The 22199-nt window shown below is 39.5% G+C and overlaps 1 protein-coding gene across 5 annotated transcripts in view; it reads left to right on the top strand.

The window, feature by feature from the left end:
• The window catches only part of acsl1a (acyl-CoA synthetase long chain family member 1a), an 88010-nt gene that overhangs the window by 53619 nt on the left and 12192 nt on the right, over positions 1-22199 (top strand). For 4 of the 5 annotated variants that reach the window (XM_010888565.3, XM_020043865.2, XM_010888564.4 and 1 more), the window contains 12 exons: positions 3499-3674; positions 3919-3951; positions 4274-4325; positions 10813-10886; positions 11177-11254; positions 12275-12409; positions 14261-14395; positions 14708-14803; positions 15146-15218; positions 15465-15553; positions 15872-15988; positions 20436-20579. In XM_010888565.3, coding sequence (XP_010886867.1) covers positions 3499-3674; positions 3919-3951; positions 4274-4325; positions 10813-10886; positions 11177-11254; positions 12275-12409; positions 14261-14395; positions 14708-14803; positions 15146-15218; positions 15465-15553; positions 15872-15988; positions 20436-20579 — 1202 coding nt within the window. Of the gene's footprint in view, positions 1-3498; positions 3675-3918; positions 3952-4273; positions 4326-10812; positions 10887-11062; positions 11141-11176; positions 11255-12274; positions 12410-14260; positions 14396-14707; positions 14804-15145; positions 15219-15464; positions 15554-15871; positions 15989-20435; positions 20580-22199 lie in introns of all 5 variants that reach the window. The other variant, XM_020043866.2, reaches the window with a different exon arrangement.

Genomic DNA, 22199 nt, shown 5'->3' on the forward strand with positions numbered 1-22199 from the left:
TGTGGGGAGGGGGGTTACATCTTTGTCACCTTTTTCACGCCTGACGAGTTTGCACCCCTGTATATTACCTGTGCAGGCACTATGAATAGAAAAATCTAACCAGTTAAAAGCATCGAACATCCGGCATCGAGCATACTCCGAAAGAATAGTGCAGAGTAGGTCATGCTGTGAGGAAGAGGTTCGTTTAAGAAAATGAACCCTGATGACAATGTAATGGAGACTAGGGATGATCTGGTCCTGAAAAATTGTTTATCTTCTGTTGTGTGGGAGATGTTTCCAGAGAGATGTCAAAAACTAATGTAATATGTAATGTAATATGCAAAACCTTGAAGATTGTGGTTGGAACAATGCGTGGCAACAGAACAAACCTATTTCAGTGCCTGAGACAGCACCACAGGGACATTCATGAAAGATGCGTGGCAAAGAAGTCTCTTGACAAAATCAACAATACAACACAGAGCCTGCTCAGACAAGCAAAACCACTATTATTAATGAGGGGCAGCAGTACTGTTTTATGACAGGGTTGCAGGTTTTCCTATTTCAATGATCTTGCTGTATTACTAAAGATGTAATTCAGCTGTAAATATGCGCAGTCATATCAATAAATTATGTATTGATCAATAAAAGGTTTCATTTATTAGCAAAAGTCTATAGCAAAAGTGGAAAAATTGCCTATAGAACACAGAAGAAAATGGATCGTTTATGCTTTAGAAAAACATTGCCTACAGGCCATAAACATACAAAAAAATGGATCATCCGCAGGTTGGCAAAATTCGCAACAGATGGGAAAAGTGTGGTATTTAAAAATCATTAAATATTTAACAGTAAGAAATTGTCTGACAAACATGATTAGAATAGGCTATACACTATCCAATAATATATCTGGGCCTAAGGCATATACAAAATGGAAAAAAGCCCACAGAACACTAAAGAGAATGTCCTTACTTAATTATCCTAATATACATTGGAAGCTGTAGCCTGCTCATTCTTAACTGAATTGAATTCAGATTAAAATACTTAAATTAAATTACAATACCATATTTCAAATATTTGCCGGACCTGTTAGCGGAGCTGGAGGCAGTTTGCCATTACGAATGCGCAGCCATACCACCTGCAAGAATTCGGGGCCTCATAGACAACAATTACCGAAGACTGTACACTCTCATTGATGCTAAATGGGGCAATACACAGTATTAAGAACTAAGGGTATGCAGACTTTTGAACAGGGGTAAGTTCATTTTTTCTTTATTGCCATGTTTTATGATTGTGTCATTCTGTTATGACCCACAGTTGAATGTGAATTCCATAAGAAATAAGACATTGTGTTTTGCCTACTCATGTTTTCTTTGCAAATGGTACATATATTATCAATTCTCCAAGGGTATGCAAACTTTTGAACAATACTATACGTTATAGTAAGCCTACAATTAAACTGTTTCCAGTTATATTACAACTATTTCTGGTGGATTTTCTAATTATGCATCCGTGCATGATTTTTGTGTCAGGATAGGAAGTCTATTTCTGGCTAATAAGCTTTTAAAATGGCCAATGGTAAAAGCCATTCATTTCTTAGATGCTGTTTGTGGTGACGGTAAACTTAATAAGATACATTAATCAGTTAAATACAATGCTTAATGGTATCTAGTGAAAAATTCAAACTTGCCGTGATGTTAATGCTTGACAACATGATCTGATGTCGAGATGCTATACCGACACTGGGCAAAATTATAGCCCTGTGGTGTAGTGGTAAAAGACACAGCCACTCAAGTGGGAGACCCAGGTTTGAATCCAGTGAGCCCAACAAACTACATTTATCACTTTTAATTGCGGGCCCGCTGAACTAGGCTTGCCTGGTTCCTTTTCTGGTTTACTAAATATTTTCATCTTGGAGGAGCTGTGGCAGGGGTACTGTCACACCACACACATCCCTTCTTTTGCAAGCGTAACTCCATATGAAAAAAGCTCCCTGAAACATACAGTACAGAAATAACAGAGCCAATCGCATATTATTTTGCTAAAATACATGATCAAAACCACATCAAAAGGACCATTGCAAGGCAAATCGCAATGTCTCTAGCAAAAAAAATAACAATATGCCGACTGTAATTTAGCTCTCGGTGGTCATGTTTTTTGAGCTTGTTTAGAATACCACAGTCAGTTTGTCAAATTTCTTACCTGCTTCAGCTGGTATATCAGTGGTGTTATTCTGAAACGGAAACATCTATGAGCAACAACAACTCGGCTACAAAGTGGTAGGCCAGAAACAGTAGAAATGTTACTAACTGACTGTGGTGTCTGGTTTTTTTTTTACTATTTGAGATATTTGCTTGAAATAAGTGAAATAATCTGCCAGTGGAGCAAGACAAATGACTTGATATTCAAGGCATATTTTCTAAAACCAAGCGGTATTATGTAATGGACCTTTAGCTGGAATCGTCAGGTATCGTCTTGATCTGCAACACAACCAGGAGGACTTTGGACAGGGGCAGCAACAAGTCTTTCGAGTCTGGTACTCAAGACTTCCTGTCTTCCTAAGTTTAAATGGATGTTGGCTGCTATCCTAACTTAAAATCAAGTGGGAATCGAAATTGGCAGCATAAGCTAACGTCTGACACATATATGATAAAAAGCCTGCTGCTGCCTCTTGGGAATCCACAGCTGCATAGTGTGAAACAATCGCTTCAGCAAAAGCCTCAATTCAACACAGCCAGTAGTCTTTCCCATCAGTCATCATTACGTAATTGAATGGGTATGTCAGGTGACATCCAGATGTTGACCGATACTACATGGAATTCTTCTTTGTCCATGGAACAAAAGCAACACTTTTTCAAGTCTAAACCCACTTTGCTGCTGCTGCTGTTGTTTTCAGAGGTAGCCAGAATGAACTAGCTGAGAAGGGCTTATCAGCATGACTGACTGATTGAACTGAATCCATTAATCTGTACTCGATTCTCAGCTGTGCAACATATGTCATCAATTTGGGCATCAGATGGCCAAAATGCTGCAGCTGCTTGCTTCCAGTTTCCAGGCCTTTTAAACCAAGGCTAACCAACCCCCACCCCCGGTCATTCAATCAGGAACTGCACAGCCGACAGTTCCCTCACAAAAATCAACCTGCTTACTTTCGCAGCATTCTGTCAGTTCATGCACTCAATGGATTCTTCCAAACCGAAAAGATGAAGCTTTGCACTTTGCTTCAAAATATGAAAGCACATATTTGTTATAACAGGCATGTGCATCTTGCACCTGGACAAGCTTAACTTCAGCTTTAATTCTGGTTTGATGGTGTGGATCAGCATGTTGTTTGTGCAATGGCTTGTTTTGTCTCCGAAAGCCTATATTAAAATACTTTCCAAAATGTATTAACATTTAATTATGATCCCCAGAAAACACTAGTCATTTTTTTTTCATTTGCCCTGTTCTTACTATTACAATAGAAAATGTAAATACAACTTTTTACTTGAAACTGTAAGGTGAATGACCATTCAATGTTTTCAGCTGCCATCTCCACTGTGATTTGTGACATGGGGGATAAAGCGAGACTCATTGTGGACTGCGTGAGTGGCAAGGAGCACACGCTGAAGACCATCATGCTCATTGAGCCATTTGATGAGGACCTGGTGGCTTGCGCCAAGCAGTGCGGCATTGAGATACTCAGTCTGAAGGAAGCAGAGGTAGACTTTATGCACTTCAGTGTAGTCTTCCAGGAAACACTTTCATTCAGTGGCATTAAAAAAACACTTGTTGAGAAACCTGCATATCTGAGCTTGGTGAGGTGTTCAGTTGCTAGTTTACAAATTGGATGTTGGATTTGACATTCCCTGGCTATGTTTAATTATCTTAGACAAATATGGGAGAACTGAAACTGAATTCTTTTTTCTCATGTTTTCTGCTTCACCTTTTTTTTGCCATCCTCAGGCTGTTGGAAAGGCCCACCACCAGAATCCATTGGTAAGACAAAACATCCATTGCAATAATTCAATGGGGATTTAATAGTTTCCAAAGAAACCGTTCAGTAATGTTTTTGCTGTCATTAATCTGTTGTGACCATTTATTTTATGTCTAACTGTTAAAGGAAAATGTCTGTTACATTCAGCATGTTAAATACTGCTTCACCCTGAATGTAGTCTATGGGCCAAGAGAATGTAGTTGATTTTTAAAAAATTATAAACTTTGTTTGACTTCAGCACCACTAGCTATAATTAAATTAAGCAATACTTTTATAAAAGAACATGCTCGTTTGGTATTTAAAATCTTTGTGGTTGATTTATAGCCCCCAACACCAGATGACTTGGCACTCATCTGCTTCACCAGTGGAACCACAGGTAGGAGGGGATTTCTAGTTTATTTCAAAAAGAATACATCAGCAGTATGCACAACATGCTTTATATAGTAGATGCTAGGGGTGTAAGAGTTCACAATACACTTCAGTATGTACATATCCTCTTTATCAGCCACTAGTTTAAAAACTGGTTTTCAGTTAATCTGATGGATTAGCATTTTTAGGTGTGGGGGTGTCTACAGTACAGGCCTATACCATAGTCACAGTAAGTGACACTACTTGTGTCATGATAGTGCCCAAGATGTTCTAAACCCATTCCGTTGACCTTAATGTGATAGTTATTTTAATTCCCTGTCTGTCACCATGAAAACAGGGATTGAAGAGGGATTATTTAATTCATCTTGTAAATATTTTAGCCGAACTGTACATTCATAAATGTTAATTAATTGAAATACAATGAATACTCTCTTCCCTGTTTTTGTGAGGGAGGTCAATAAATTATTCTAGGCTCCAAAAACAGAACCTTTAAAAAAAAATTATGTATTAACCTTCTTGTCATTTATTTACTGCTTGATAAATCTCACAAATCCATTATTTTCCCCTAAATGTAACCAGCAGAATGTACAGCCTGGTTGCCAGCAAAATGCTTAAGGCAAGCACTTCATAACCTAGGGACGCCCACCCGAGCCCTGATCTTTTTTGTTTATAAAAGAAGAATAAGTATATAGCAAGCAATATGACCAAAGAATATGTTCACGGTCCACAAACATTATTTCAAAATGGTTTTATGCTAAACTAATCTAAGGACCATGAGGTACATGCATGAGGTCCACTACATCAGGCGTAGGCCTGACCAGAAAGAAATTGTAGATCAAATTGAATGGAGATATCTCCAGATTATTATATGCAAATAGATTTTTACAAGTTCTTACTCAAGTTGCGGATGTCTCCAACTTCATAAATACTAATTGTTATTCCCATCTTAAATATCAACTGTTTCCTTCTGACTTGTATCTACTCCAACTATAATTATCTAATCCAGTTTTAGGCCTATCTACACTGCTAAAGAAAAATATAGGGAACATGTCATCATCACCGTTTAACACCCAGTCAGTAACACTTCAGGGATATCAATCTCTCCAGTTATGGAACCATAAGTGATTGTGAATCAGTGTCACCTGCTTTGATGCAAATGAAAGTGATAACAGGTACACTGGAGCGGCAACAGCAAGACAACCCCCAAAAAGGGAATGGTTTTGCAGGTGGTGGGCAAAGACAATTGCTCTCTCATCTGTCCTGAATGATTCTTCTCTAGTTTTGCGTTTTGCTAGTGTCTTTATCACTACTGGTAGCATGAGGTGGTACCTGTAGCCCTTTCAGGTTGCACAGGTAGTCCATCTCCTCCAGGATGGCCCATCCATATGTTCCCTTTGCAAGAAGGTTTGCTGTCTCTCCCAGTACAGTCTCAGGAGCATGGAGGAGATACCAGGAGACGGGCCCTTACACAAGGAGAGTTGGATAGGGCCATAGAAGGGCATCAGCCCAGCTGCATGGACCAGGATCTGCTCCTTTCTGCGAGGAGGAAAAAGAGGAACACTACCAGAGCGCTAAAACATGACATCCAACGGGCTACTGGTGTGCATGTTTCTGACCAAACTGTCAAATGGACTCCATGAGCGGCATGAGGGCCCAACGTCCTCTAGTGGATCTTGTGCTCACAGCCCAACACAATGCAGCTCAATTGACATTCGCCAGAGAACACCAGAATTGGCAGGTGACTGGTTTGGCAGTGGGTCAGTGATTGTAGGGTCGCACAGACCTCCACCTGCTAACCAACAATACCCTAAGTGCTGTTAGGTACCAGGATGAAATCCCCAGACCCATCGTCACACCTTGGTGCAGTGGGCCCCGGGTTCCTCCTGGTGCAGGACAATAGCCTTGTGGCCAGAGTGTGTAGGCAGTTGCTGGATGATGAAGACATTGATGCCATTGACTGGCCCTCGCGTTCCCCAGACCTGAATCTAATTGAGACCCTCTGGGATGTTATGTATCGGTGAATCTGACACTGCCAAGTAACGCCACAGACTGTCCAGGAAGTCACTGATGTCCTGATCTAGGTCAGGGAGGAGATCCCCCAGGACACCATCGGCCATCTCATCAGGAGCATGCCTAGACATTGTCGGGACTGTATACAGGCACATGGGGACCATACACAATACTGAGTCACATTGAGTTGCCATGTGGAAATTTGGAACAGCCTGTGATTTCAATTGTTTATTTAGAATGTTCTCAACAAATTAGACAATGTACAGTAAAGATTTTGATCTTTAATATATTTAATAAATCAAGACCCGATGTGGGATATTGGTGTTCCCTTAATTTTTTTGAGCAGTGTATTATTAGATACTAGTACTTATTTTGTAGTTACCTTTTTATGAGTTAATAATAACTATTACAGTTGCTACTAGTAAAATGTTTAGTCTAGTAACAATTGCTTTTTCCCCCTCTGTAATGACTAGTCAAAAATAATATTAGTTTAATATTTTTTTTACCTGTAACAATAAAACTTATGATTGTAGCAATTATAATACATACTAGTAACTTTTGTAGAGGTATCTAATGAATAGTTTATTGCGAAACTGAAATAGATTCTAGTGACTACTTGAATAGATACTAGTAAATAACGAATAAGTATTACTGTCTAATGAATAGTTACTAATATTACTGAAATAGGTACTAGTATCTATTGGAATAGTTATTAGTAACGAAAGAACAAATTCTAGTCACTTTAAAATGGTTACAAGTAAGTCTTGAGGAATACATGTAAATGGCTTACCATTTTAAACAAAACAGTTGAAAAAGGGATTTTCTATTGGTCACATTTAGGCAGGTCCCTCGTTAAATTTTTTCTGCTATTGTTTGAATAGACTAAATTGACAACTTTGTGTATTTGTTATTGTTACCATTAAGTATGTAGGATACTACGATGTTTGCTGGAATGGGGAATTGAAGACATTTAAAATATGTCGCTTTGAGCTTAAATTTTGCTCTTGTATTGGCCCGGGCAGGATCAAATGTGACGGGCTGCCTTCTCACGAAGGAGTTGCAAGGTGGTTTTTATTCTTTGCATTTTGGTAATATAATACTGGGGTGATGTGGTTTAAATGTGTTAACATTCTTTAAGTTTTGACAGCTGCATAGGCTGAGTAGCTTGGTTGCGACATATACAGGTTTTAGCTCTGTCAGTCGTTTGCAGATGATTTTGTAATCTACAACAGTGATTAACTTAACTCCAAAATATTTGTGTAGCAAATTCTACATGAAAGGTGAAAACTAGACCTTAGACTGCCGGACCACCTTAACCAATTAATAAGTCTCTTTCACCGATGGCTTCATTGACTGCATTAGTGTGGGTTAAAATTAAGCCCAACTCTTATTCAGCAGAAAACTGTCCTCTATCTTGCCTCAGTGTCTGTATCAAGTAAGAAATGTAATCTTTAAGAAATGAGAGTACCTATTAAATGCACTTTAATACCACTCCCAGAAATGCAATTTGAGTTTACACTACTGTTCAAAAGTTTGGGGTCACATAGAAATGTCCTTGTTTTTTTGTCCATTAATATAACATAAAAATGATCAGAAATACAGCATAGACATTAGTAATGTTGTAAATGACTATTGTATATGGAAACGGCTGATTTTCAATGGAATATCTACATGGGCATACATAGGCCCATTATCAGCAAACATCACTCCTGTGGTCCAGTGACACATGTTTGCTAATCCTAGTTTATCATTGAAAAGGCTAATTGATCATTAGAAAAGCATTATGTGATTATGTTCACACCACTGAAAACTGTTGTGCTGATTAAAAAAGCCATAAAACAGTTCTTCTTTAGACTAGTTGAGTATCTTCAGCATCAGCGTTTGTGGGTTTGATTACCAGCTCAAAATGTCCAGAAACAAATAACTTTATTCTGTAACTCGTCAGTCTATTCTTGTTCTTAGAAATTAAAGGGATCGTTCGTCTAAAATTCATATTTATTCAAAAATGCACTTACCAAAAGTTAGTCCAGAATCAACTCTGTCCCCGGCTGTAATTAGCTTTCTTAGCATCATCCAACTTGCAGTGCAGCTTTGTGTAGGGGGACCAACAGTTTACATTCATTAATTTGGATGATGCTAGAATGCTAAGAATGCTATTTCAGCTGGGGACAGAGCTGAATAATGGATGTTTGGAAAAAATTGCTCTATGTGCATTCCGGACTAACTTCTTGTAAGTGCATTTTTCGATAAGTAGGATTTAGATGAACTATCCCTTTAAGACTATTCCGTGAGAGAAATTGCCAAGAAACTGAAGATCTCCTACAACAATGTGTTGTATTCCCTTCACAACAGCACAAACTGTCTCTAAACAGAATACAAAGTGGTGTGGGAGGCCCTAGTGCACAACTGAGCAAGAGGATAAAAACATTAGCGTCTAGTTTGTGAAACAGACACCTCATAGGTCCTCAGCTTGCAGCTTCATTAAATAGTTTCCGCAAAACATCAGTCTTAGCATCAACAGTAAAGAGGCAGCTCTGGGATGCTGTCCTAGGTATTGTTCTTCCTCTGTCCGGTGTCTGTGTGTTTTTGCCCAACATAATATTAATCTTTTTATTTGCCAGTCTGAGATATGGCTTTTTCTTTGCAACTCTGCCATTCCGGATCCCCCAGAACTCTGCCTTCTTGGATCGGACTTTTTTCCAGCACATCCCACATATGCTCGCTTGGATTGAGATCTGGGGAATTTGGAGTCCAAGTCAATACTTTGAACTTGTTGTTGTTCCTCAAACCATTCCTGAACAATTTTTGCTTTGTGGCAGGGCACATTGTTCTGCTGAAAGAGACCAATGCTATCAGGGAATACTGTTGCCATGAAAGAGTGCACATGGTCTGTAACAATGCCTAGGTAGGTGGTACGTGTCAAAGTAACATCCACACGAATGGCAGGACCCAAGGTTTCCCAGCAAAACAATGCCCAAAGCATCAAACTTCCTCTGCTGGCTTGCCTACTTACCATAGTGCATCCTGGTGCCATGTGTTCTCCAGGTAAGCGAAGCACATGCACCTGGCCATCCAAGTGATGTAAAAGGAAACGTGATTCATCAGACCAGGCCACCTTCTTCCATTGCTCTGTGGTCCAGTTCTGATGCTCACGTGCCCATTGTAGGCGCTTTCAGCAGTGGACAGGTGTCAGCAAAGGCACCCTGACTGGTCTGCGGCTATGCAGCCCCATACGCAGCAAACTGCGATGCACTGTGTGTTCTGACACCTATCAGTACCAGCTTTAACTTGCTCAGCAATTTGAGCTACAGTAGCTCATCTGTTGATTCGGACCACACGACCGGCCCTTCACTCCGCACGTGCGTCAATGAGCCATGACCCTGTCGCCGGTTCACTTCCTTGGGCCACTTTTGATAAATACTGACCACTCCAGACCGGGAACACCCCACAAGGGCTGCAGTTTTGGAGAAGCTCTGACCCAGTTGTCTAGCCATTAAAATATGGCCCTTGTCAAAGTCGCTCAGATCCTTTTCCTGCTTCTAACACATCAACTTGGAGGACAGAATGTTTACTTGCTGCCTAATATATCTCACCCACAGACAGGTGCAATGATAACGAGATTATCAGTGTTATTCAGTTCACCTGTCAGTGGTTATAATGTTATGGCTGATTGGTGTATCTGTGTAATGATCAGTAATAGCATGAAACAACACTGTCAGACTTAACTGAGTAACAAGTATTTTAATTGAGAATAATTTTGAATCAGGCTGCATTTTATTGCGAAACTGTAAGAAGAGTTTATTTGGACGCGAACAGAACATCTTCCTTAATTAATACCTTTTACTACATTCATTCACCAGACACTTTATTTCAGTCTTACTTTTCAGCTTCTTATGCTGTAGAGGATACTCACCCACCCGAAGGCTTGACCTTGTGCCGACCATGCACAGCAACCATAGAAACAGAACTAGGTCTGCGTACTGGCTAGTCCTTCAACAACAGACCACAGAGTGTTAACAGCTGGATTAAGGTGCCCCCTTACTCAGACAAATATCAGTACTAAGGGAAATCTTTTTTACATCAAGCATTTTCTATAATATTATATTGTTTCCTAACTGATAGGTTGTTATTTGAATGTTATATTGTATGATATTTTCATACAAAACAGTGCCACCTCCTGGATGAATTAGCCCACTCCCAAGACTACCACTCTACAATGAAATGTTCCCAAACTGAAGATTGAAATGTTGGAGGATTCTATTTTATTTTATGTGTGGCCAAAAAAGGCTGTGTGTGTTACACTTGGACAACTTATAGACAAGCTTGTCTGTGAACAACCAAACAGGTTATGCCTGTTTCCATGAACAGAAACTTTCCCAAACACATTACTTTTATTACAGAGGGTGTACTGGAAATATGGGAGGAATTAATGAATATCCCAGCAAGGTTTGATAAATCGTCACTTGTTTTCTTTCACTTCCTAGGCAATCCAAAGGGTGCAATGCTTACACATGGCAATGTTATTGCTAACTGTGCTGCTTTCATCAAGATTACGGAGGTAAACTAAACAATCCCTCTGAATTTCTTCCCTAAATGGAAAATGGCTTTATGAATTTTCAAAGGAATATACACATTGAGGAAGTAATACTTTGTCTTTTTTGTTATTTTTTCCTGTCTTTGTTACTTGTCCCTTAATTTTTCTCTCTTTCGTCTATTTCTGTTCTGTCCACTCAGGACACACTCAACCTTGGCCCCAAGGATGTGCTAATCTCTTTCCTACCATTGGCCCACATGTTTGAGAGGGTAATCGAGGTAATGTAATGTCTTACGTGTGTGTGTCTTCCGCAGGTGCACAGCATGCTGAGCCTCCACGACATTCACATGTCCTACCTTCCTCTTGCACACATGTTTGAGAGGGTAGTGGAGGTATGTACTAAAACTGACTGAGTGTTTATCTCAAATGGCTATGTATCAGTCAGATGTAACAAAAATAAAGCTAGGTTATAAAACTACAATGCATTGCAGTGAAAAAAAAATATTTGGCAAAATTGAACTGGCGATGATATCAAACCAACAATGTCTTATATATTTATTTCAACAGGGGCCCATTTCTTTTACAATTACTTCCACTGCACATTTAAAGAAATCCACATACGCTCTAAAGCGGTACCCTTTAAGAAAGGTTCCAGATAAAACAATTTAGGTCTGACCTAAAATTCCTAAGGTCCTGTTTGGAAATAATAGCTCTACATTTTGACCTTAACTCTAGGGGGAGCTGCCATGGTGGTGAAGTGGTCGTATTGATTGTATTTATTTTCTTCAGTAAAGGAGTAGTCACATGAATAGGACAACACATAAAACTCTAAATGTGGTTAAACTGTCTTATAAAAAAATAAATAATAAGCTTATTAGTTCTGGCACAAATTACATAATGTTACAGTTTTTAAAAGAGACTAGCTTATACAGCTCTGGAAAAATTAAGAGACCACTGAACCTTTTTCTTTACTTTCCAAAAAAGTTGAAAAAGGAACGTTTTGAGTGAGGAACAGAAGGGTTAAAATTAAGAGATATATAGATGCCGTTGGCTTATTGCAATATCAGTAAGAATGTAATTTTTAAGAGTGTAACTTGTTGAATATAATTTTTTAACTCAAGCTAGTGCAACTGCAACATTTCAACTTTGGGGATCTTGACCTCAGGAGCAGATCTGGGTCAATTGTAAATACATGTTATTTAAGTTTAGCTTGATTTTATTTGTCTGGTACGAGGAACCAATTAAATAGTTACAAGTGCCTACTCAGGTTAGGTCTAATATCAAAAATTATTTGATACATATTTGACCCAGGTCAGTTCAGGACAAGTACTGTAAGATTTAGGTTTTTAATGCAATTAATTCAAATTCTTGCTTTCATCGTCCTCTTCACTGTTACATCCACCATTCTTAAGGGAGTGATCCTGGTGCATGGTGCCCGTATTGGCTATTTCCAGGGAGACATCCGGCTCCTTATGGACGACCTGAAGACCTTACAGCCCACCGTCTTCCCTGTGGTACCCCGTCTACTCAACCGCATGTTTGATAAGGTCAGATATATAACTCTAGACCCTGGGCAATGTTTTTGTCTGTAATGTGACTAATGTGACTCAATCATAACATGCGACAATTAACATTTTTAGCAGTTTACACTCTTCATTGTTTTGTATCTTCAACGCAAATCAGGCTACAAGTCTTGTTTATCTAAATAAAACTAAAAACACTCTTACTTACAAAAAATATAAAGCAGGACTAGGTAACATTCTGAAAATAATTCAAATGTGAGAAATTGTGCCCCAAATTCTTCCGTCTATCTCCTTCTCCCCCAACCTGAGACACATTATACATATTACTTACATGCCCACTAGATATAGAATGAAGCTATGTATATAATACTGTGAAAAATCTGATCATCCTTTTCAATTCCCAGCTAATGATAGCTAGCCTAGCTACCTCCACTGGGAGCTACTGTTGCCTAGTGTAACACGATGTCAAGCTAAACAATCTGTATAATAATGTACATAATATTTTTGGCTGTCCAGAAAGAAAGAGCTAACTCTTTCAATGTAATGTCCAACTTATCATTTTTCATTGGGTAACTAGCCAAGGTATGTTAGCGTAGCAGCACTGGGAGCTACCTATTAGCTATTCAAATACGAAGCTAAACAATTTGTATTATCATGTGAATAAAACAATTTACCTGTCCGGAAGCAAAGGTGCTAAATCAGAGTCAAACAATGCTTATTCTTGTTTTCGACCCTGCTTTATCCAGCACTTTTTTTTACGAATAGTGCTACTGCTATATCGCAGACATTTTTAGAGATTCCAGGAGCGGGGAGCTGTCAGTGGTGATAACCGTCTCTCCCAGGTTCTCAAACATCCAACCTTTAATGGAAGTACATTGTATTATCAGAGAGAACAAATCTCATCAATAAATACTTTTTTCTAACAAACCATGAGTGGCACCCCTAGAAAATCTTATGAACCAAATGTAACTAGAGCATTTTTTCCATTTAGATTTAATCAGAGTTTTTAGGAACTTTCCAGCAGTAATCAGTGACTTCCTCTTTCACTGGGGTATACATATGAAGTGACACAGAGGCTGTATTCCATGATTCATACATCAGCATGTGACAGATAAGAGACCACATGAATCAAATTAAGGAAAAGTGTGTTGAGCTTTGTAAGTCAGGGAATGGCTATAAAAAAAATTGCTACTCACCTGAAAATGCCCATATCTACTGTTAGGGCAATACTAAAAAAGTTCAAGGCAACTGGAACTGTTCTAAACTTGCCTGGAAGAGGACCCAAGTTTATTTTGCCCCTCTTATCATCCTCCTCACTGTGCGTGGGGGCAAAACAATCCCTGAATATCACTGTTGGAGATTTACAGAGGAGAGTAGCATCATGGGGTCACAAAGTCTCCAAAACTACCATTAGACGCCACCTCCATGCCAAGAAATTATTTGGAAGAAAACATTTAAATGCCAGATAAAAGTCATTACACCGCAAACATAAGCGCCAGGAGAATTGCTAAGCGCTACTGGAACTTTGACTGGAACCAAGTGCTATGGTCAGATGAAACAAAAAAATATATTTTTGGCAACAACAAACACTCAATGTAGGTTTGGTGGTAAACAGAATGTCTATACCGAAATGATCCCCACTGTTTATTATGGTGGAGCTTCTGTGATGTTGTGGGTTTGTTTTTCCTCCAAAGGCCCTGGGAACCTTGTTACGGTAGATGGCATCATGAACCCCAGAATGTACTTTACAAATTGTAGCCACCATCGAATATAGTTTTCTCTCTGAGCATGTCATATAGTAAAGAGCAGTGCAAAAGAGAAATATCCTTCACAAGATCAAACATACAATAGGATATTTTGTTTTTCTTGTAATAGATTTTTGGACAGGCCAACACACCACTGAAGAGGTGGATGCTGGACTTTGCCACTAGGAGGAAGCAGGCAGAAATGATGAGTGGAGTGGTCAGGAAAGATAGCTTGTGGGACAAGCTCATCTTCCAAAAAGTCCAGGTATTCATGAGTAGTCACCCTATGGTCATTCTAGGATGGACAAACATTGAATATGAATTGACTTTAAGATTGGTACTTGCGTAAACAAAATGTAAAGTTTGGGTTCTGGGTAAGGGTTCAACTTTTTGGGCTAGTGATTCGATTTTGATATTAAAAAATATATTAATATGAAATGGTGAATAACTGTTTACTTTCCTAACTGAGCTATGGTAGTCGATTCATTATTACATTTTTTGGCTGATTTGCAATAATATTTAAGTGAGGTACCACTATGAATGTCAAAGTCATCTTTTTATTCATTGTGCACTCCAGAACAGTCTTGGTGGTCGTGTGAGGTTGATGATCACAGGAGCGGCCCCAGTGTCTCCAACTGTTCTGACCTTCCTCCGTGCCGCTTTGGGATGCCAGGTAAGTTAACACTCCTTATCCTTCTGTGTTGTGTTCGAATCAGAAGGAATGGAGACCTGCGGACTATAAGGAAGAGTAGGAACTGAGGCCCAGGTGCAAGAATATTTTATAAAATCATGCCCAAAACAAAACGTATGCACAAAAAGCGCATTAAAGAAAAGGATATTACTAACGTTCAGTTAGTAAAGATAAAGACAATCTCTATTGAATGCATAATTTCACGTCACCTGATCAAGACAATATCTTTATATTTTACAAGTGCTACCTTCACATTCAATGGCAGAGAATCAGAAATCAGCAGATAGGAGTTGTTTTATTGAAAATTCTGCCTCTTCTTGACAGTTTTATGAAGGCTATGGTCAGACAGAATGCACAGCCGGCTGTACAATGTCAATGCCCGGGGACTGGACAGCAGGTAATACACACTGAAGCTACCAACATTCCATTGCTAACAGCTCACACAAGACTTCCCACCACATGCTTATTCCAACAAACAAGTCACACAAACAATTGTACATCATCCACACTAAACTAGAAAAGTTTTATTTCCGTTTCTTGAGTGGCTCACTGGAACCTTCATGAAAGCATATGACATCCTGTTGATATTTGGAACAAACGAATATTATTTTACTGAAATGTGACAACTTCTATGTCTGCCTAGGTCATGTGGGGGCTCCATTACCGTGCAACTATGTGAAGCTGGTGGATGTGACGGAGATGAACTACTTTGCCACCAATGGGGAAGGAGAGGTGAGGGGTAGAGACCATTTGTTGCACCACATTGGTTTATGAACTGCCTTAACTAGAAAAAATGGTTGCAATCTGTTCCCTACCCATTTACCCTTTACCCCTTGATTAGGTATAATTGTGTATTAGTAATGCTGCCACCATATTGATTCCACCATACAGATATGAAAATATTGAATGATTCGGGTGAGTGGTAATCATAGATTGAATAATGGGATAAAGTTGGGTTTGGGGATATTCAAGTTTGCCTTTTAAATGAGGTAGGTGTAGTCTGGTAGCATATTTGTATTTGAATAGTATGCGTTTTGTTCTCTTAACAAGGTGTGTGTGAAAGGACCAAACGTATTTAAGGGCTACCTAAAGGATCTGGAGAAGACAAAGGAGGCCTTGGATGAGGACGGCTGGCTTCACACGGGAGACATTGGAAAATGGCTGCCTGTGAGTAAAATTACATTACGCTATTGATAAGAAGTTAATTTTACATGTTAGAAATCATCCGTTTTGTTTACTGGTTGAAATAATGAGTGGCATACCCAGTTGTCAAGGGAGAGAGTAATTCAATTATTTATTGCAGCATTTGATAGTCTATTAACTCATTATGTTACAGGCTCAATCTCTTTTCTTCTCACTGTAATGCTGATTAAATGGCAATACTAAATGTGCAATAAGGCAAATAGAGGAGGGCAGAAAATGTATTTGGTATAGTGTTTGTTACAAGTGGGATAATAATTGTTTGGGTACAAATGCCAATTTCTAAATGGCGTTCAACATGCAAACAAGGAAAATGGTATTCAAGATGCAACGAGTGCAAACAAGGCAAATGAAAGAGTGATGTATTAAGGTAGCATGTGCACCCGAGATGCAGAGATGGCAGCAGTGAGGTGCCGAGGTAGACATGCGTGTGTAACAACTGTAAAAATGCAAGCACAATGGCAATTGTAAATGTGCAAAGAGGCAAATTGAATGTACAAAGGTGTATGTTCAACTGAAATGCAGGGATAGCAGGTTCCTGAGGTAGACTTGTACCTTTATCACCTGAAAACTTCAATTTTCAGGCATAGCAAGGCAGTGTCAGAGAAGTACAAAGGAGTAGTGCAATTGGTCCCAGAGAGACTGGGGGGTATGGTTAGTGATGGGTCACAGAGTTCAGAGTTTACTGGGTCACAGAGTTCAGCAGTATAACAGTAGATGGGAACAAACTGTTCCTGAGCTTGCTGGTGCGGGACCAAAGAGACCTGTACCGCCTGCCTGATGGAAGGAGGGCAAACAGTTGGTGGCATGGGTGTGAATGATCCCTGAAGGTCCCGCGTGTCCTGCGCAAACACCGCTTCCGCTGGAGGTCTGCGATGGCTGGGAGCTGGGCACCAGTGATGTGCTGGGCAGTTTTCACCACCCGTTGCAGGGTCCTCCGGTCGGCTATGGAGCAGCGGCTAAACTGTGGCGCAGTTTGTCAGAATGCTCTCGACTGTGCAGCGGTACAAGTTCACAAGGATCTTGGTGGACAGACGGGCTTTCTTCAGCCTTCTCAAAAAGTCCTACCACGTGGTGTCGTCCACTGTGGTGTCTTCTGGGCACTTGACAATGGTGTTGGAATTGTGTACAGGAAAGCAGTCGTGGGTGAAGAGGGAGTACAGGAACGCTCCGCACACATCCTTGTGGAACATCAGTGTTCAGGATCAGGGTGTAGGAGATGAGGTTGTCTAACATGACAGACTGGGGTCTGTTGGTTAGGACGTCCAAAGTCCTGTTGCAGATAGAGGGGCTGATCCCCAGGTCATGGAGTTTGTTGACAAGCCTAGAGGGGATGACCGTGTTGAATGCTGTATCCACATGTATATATCATTAAGATTGTTATATGGGTTCCCTTCTACCCTAGAGTGAATTAGAAACCCAAAGTACATTTGTGTATCACTGTTTTCCACACTCCTCCCTGTCTCTGCTAGGCCTACATTAGCGTCCTTCCTCACAGCACTGGTACTAGAAGACCAGGGGACACTGGCTGTACTGATTCCTGCAATATCCTGTACTGATTCCAGTAAAACTTTTTTTAATACATCCATGCTATGTTCCTATTGAACCATAACAATGTTAAAAAATGTAGCAACAAGTGTCTGGCTGTCAAAGCCTGTTTGTCACATGCCCATAGTGTAGGATATAAATATTGCAGTGAAATGCTTTCTCACTGACTACTCTGGAATACACATGAATACAAACAAGTAGTCATAACCGTACTAAAGGCAATATATATATATATATATATATATATATATATATATAGGAATGTGTAGAATAATATAGAAAATAAATTCTACAAAATATACAAAAACTATAAATAGTAGCAGCAGTAATAGTTCTGTGTTTTTGTGTGCTTCAGCAATCTTTAAAATGTTTAAATCATTTATGCTATGCAGTTATTTGTGATTTAAAGTATGTTAAAGTGTTTGTGAGTGCTAGTGTGAGCTGCGAGTGCATGCATGTGGTGTTATTTGAGATACTGGATGTTTGATTTCCATGCCGTCACTTTGATTTGCATTACGGGAAAATGAACTTTGCCACGATATTCAAATGTTTTGAGATGCACCTCTATATTGCAAGTAGCCTAGTCTGTTTACTCCCAAATGCCACCTTATCTGCTGATATTTCAATCATGCGATTCAGTAACATGCTAACTGACACTAGCAACTACATAATCAATAATGACTAAACAATGAAATATTGATATGTGGGAGTTCTATGCTAATTAGCCTAAGCAGTTTAATACAATATACAATTGTGCTCATAGGTTTGCATACCCTGGCAGAAATTGTGAAATTAGCATTGATTTTGAAATAATGACTGATCATGCAAAGAACACTTATTTAAAGATCGTGATCATATGAAGCCATTTATTATCACATAGTTGGTGTTGCTCCTTTTTAAATTATAATGATAACATAAATCACCCAAATGGCCCTGATCAAATGTTTACATACCCTTGAATGTTTGGCCTTGTTACAGACACAAGGTGACACACACAGGTGAAAATGGCAATTAAAAGATGAATTTCCCACACCTGTGACTTTTTAAATTGCAATTAGTGTCTGTGTATATATATTCAATGAGTTTGTTAGGTCTCACATGGATGCACTGAGCAGGCTAGATACTGAGCCATATGGAGCAGAAACTTTTTTTCAAAAGACCTGCATAACAAGGTAATGGAACTTTATAAAAACGTAAAAGGATATAAAAAGATATCCAAAGCCTTGCAAATGCCAGGCAGTACTGTTTAATCACAGTAATAGTAACCGTAATGGATGACCTTAATATAATCGAGCCACTCTGGGGATATCTCAAACCTGCGGTTCATGTAAGATGACCAAAGACTTTGCATGACCTGGAGGCATTTAGCCAAGACGAATGGGCAAGCTATACCACCTGCAAGAATTCAGGGCCTATTACAAAAGACTGCACGCTGTCATTGATGCTAAAGGGGGTAATACACAGTATTAAGAACTAAGGGTATGCAGACTTTTGAACAGGGGTCAGTTAATATTTCTCTTTTTTGCCATGTTTTGTTTTATAATTCATCCATTCTCTTATGACTTACTTTTGAAAGTGAATCCCATAAGAATTTAAATGTTTTTCCTGTGCACTCATGTTTTCTTTACAAATGGTACATATATTACCAATTCTCCAAAGGTATGAAAACTTTTGAGCACAACTGTACCTTAAAGAAAACTGTTGTTTGCTTGTTAGCTGTCTTTTCTCTGTTTTCTTCCTACCTCCGCTGCATTGCTGTCCCTGCTGCAGCTTCAGCAGAAACTGATCTTTCATCTGTCTCAGTCTCAGACACCGCACTCGAAACAGACAAACATATACCTCTCAAAAATATTCAATTAATTTTACGCATTTGGCAGCGTCAGACTTTAGAGCTCTTTTTTGCATTCTCAAACTTACATCAACGTTTTTGAAGTGTTTCTAATGTTTAATTTAATAGCTGTAGTATTTCAACCATGTGCAGCAGAAATATGCGCATTGTACTTTAGCCTAACAGAGGAAAATGTTAAAAAATGAATTCCAAGTGTGAGATATGTTGTACTGTGTTTCTAGGGTATTTACATAGTTGTCTTAACTTGCTTTTTGGTTTTCAATGTTAGTTTGCAACTTCTAGTGCAAACATCACATGACTACTGTAAAGTTATTCAAGCTGGCTAGTGATTGGCAATAGACAGCATTCTCTCACAGACAGCTGATCATGTCGGGGGCAGCTGAAAACATCTGATCTGTGATATGTGGGCTTAAACTGATAGTGTTTGGAAAATTAGTTGTAATCATGTACATTTTTACTAGAAATGCTTTAAAAATATATATTTTGTCATTGGCTGCATTTTGTTTAATTCCTGCATCCAAGTAAGGTTTCTTAGTAGCCCAACAGCTCCCCTCAGATGAGTTAAATGAACCCAGTTCTTAGTTTTCATCTCCACAAATAAGTTTGAAATGCATGCGATTATTTTCTTTTATTATAAGATGTATTTGATTGTTGCAATATTTGTCCTTATGTGTGTGATTCTAAATGAAGAACATTTATTCCAAATGAGAAAAATATATTATGAGTTGCCTTATCGAATCACAAAACATACAGAATCTCAGCCTAATTGTATCATATATTAGGATGATATAGTATTGGGAAGTCCCATGTAATTCACACCCCTGAAGTGAATATTGTAGATTTTATAACACGGTGACAATCTTGGGTAAGACAAAAAAATGTACATGTTTTGAGCCTGGTGTCTCAAAGTAACCTTAACCCTAGACAAAGTATTGTTGATGCATATCTTTACTCAATGAAGCATCAGATTTAATTGATCGCTGGTATGGACATTTTCTCCTTTCGTTCTACTTCCAGAATGGTGTTCTGAAGATTGTGGACAGGAAGAAGCACATCTTTAAGCTGGCTCAAGGAGAGTACATTGCCCCTGAGAAGATCGAGAACATCTACAGCCGGAGCGACCCAGTGGCCCAGATCTTTGTCCATGGTGATAGCTTGCAGGTGTGTGACAAACCGAATCATATGTTTTCTGTTTTTGTCAAAGAATTTCAAATATTTCAGTCAATCAAATATGTTTAAAAGCCCTTTTTACAACAGCAGTTGTCACAAAGTGCCTTTACAAAAACACCCGGCCTAAAACCCCAAGAAGCAAACAACAGTAGTGTTGAATTTCAGTGGCTATGAAAAACTCCCTAAGAAGGCCTAAATTTAGGAACAAACCTAGAGAGGACCCAGGCTCAGAGGGGTGACCAGTCCTCTTCTGGCTGTGCCGGGTGAGATATTAAGAGTCCAATTTGAATAATTAATAAATGCATGTGGACTAAATCCAGAGTCTATTTAAATTTAGACCAGGTCAGAAGTATGACCAGATGGACAAGGACAGGGACAGCAACGGGCCCCCCAAACCAGGTACTCCGCCGGTGTGGACCAGGATCTCATGTCCTCCTAAAGTTTAAACGGAGACTGGGAAAATTCTGAAAATGCATTCCTCATATCAACAACGATTTATAGTGGAGAAGGAAAACTTAGTGGGGAAGGAGAACTGACCCAATCCCCCAGCACAATAGTATAGCAGCGTAAGACCTTGGGACTGAGACGGGGGTGTCCGGCGACACTGTGGCCCCACCCGGGGGAGGCCCCGGACAGGGCCCAACAGGCAGGAAATCAATCCACCCACATTGCCAGTCATCAACCAAAGGGACACCCACCAACCGCAACCACTCTGAATGAGAGCCGAGTATTGCCAGCAGAGCCCAACTGCACAAGTGCGCAATTGAGAGACAACAACAAGCCAGTAACTCTTCCCCCCGAAAGGCATTGGAGGGAGGGCATCTTAGTGGCAACGAGAGCCCACCTGGCAAGACAGCAAGGGTGGACAGTATCAAGCCTACTGGTCACCTTCACGCCCCCGGGCCAGGCTACACCTAATTATAAACCGTGCTGTAAAGAGGAGTTTTTAGTAGACACTTGAAAGTTTGCACTGAGTTTGCATTAATAACCTTGATTGGCAGATCCACAGTAGTGGAGCTCTGAGAAAAGGACCTGCCTCTGGCTGTTTGTTTAGAAATTCTAGGTACAATTAAAAGGCCTGCATCTTGCGATCGTAGGTTACGTGTAGGTATGTATGGCTGGATAATTTCAGCAAGGTAAGTAGGAGCAAGTCCATGTATTGATTTATTGCTTAACAGTAAAACCTTAAAATTAGCCCTAACCCTAACAGGCAGCCAATGTAAGGACGCTAGTACAGGAGTAATGTGTTTAAAAAAAAAATTATAGTTAGGATTCTAGTTGCCGTGTGCAGCACTAATTGAAGTTTATTTATTGATTTGTCAGGGTAACCTGAAAGAAGAGCATTGCAGTAATCTAGTCTAGAAGTAATGAAAGCATGGATTCGTTTTTCTGCATCAGTTTTTGATGGAAAGTTTCTGATTTTTGCAATGTTTCGAAGATGAAAATAAGCAACTCTTGAGACATATTTTATATGTTCATCAAAGGAGAGGTCAGGGTCAAGTGTAACGCTGAGGTTTCTTACAGTTTTTTGGGATACGACCATGCAGCCATCGTGGTTCACTGTAAGATCTGCTAACAACGCTCTTTGTTTCTTGGGTCCTAAAACAAGCA

The sequence above is a fragment of the Esox lucius genome, chromosome 25, assembly GCF_011004845.1.
Source record: "Esox lucius isolate fEsoLuc1 chromosome 25, fEsoLuc1.pri, whole genome shotgun sequence".
Classification (NCBI taxonomy): Eukaryota; Metazoa; Chordata; class Actinopteri; order Esociformes; family Esocidae; genus Esox; species Esox lucius.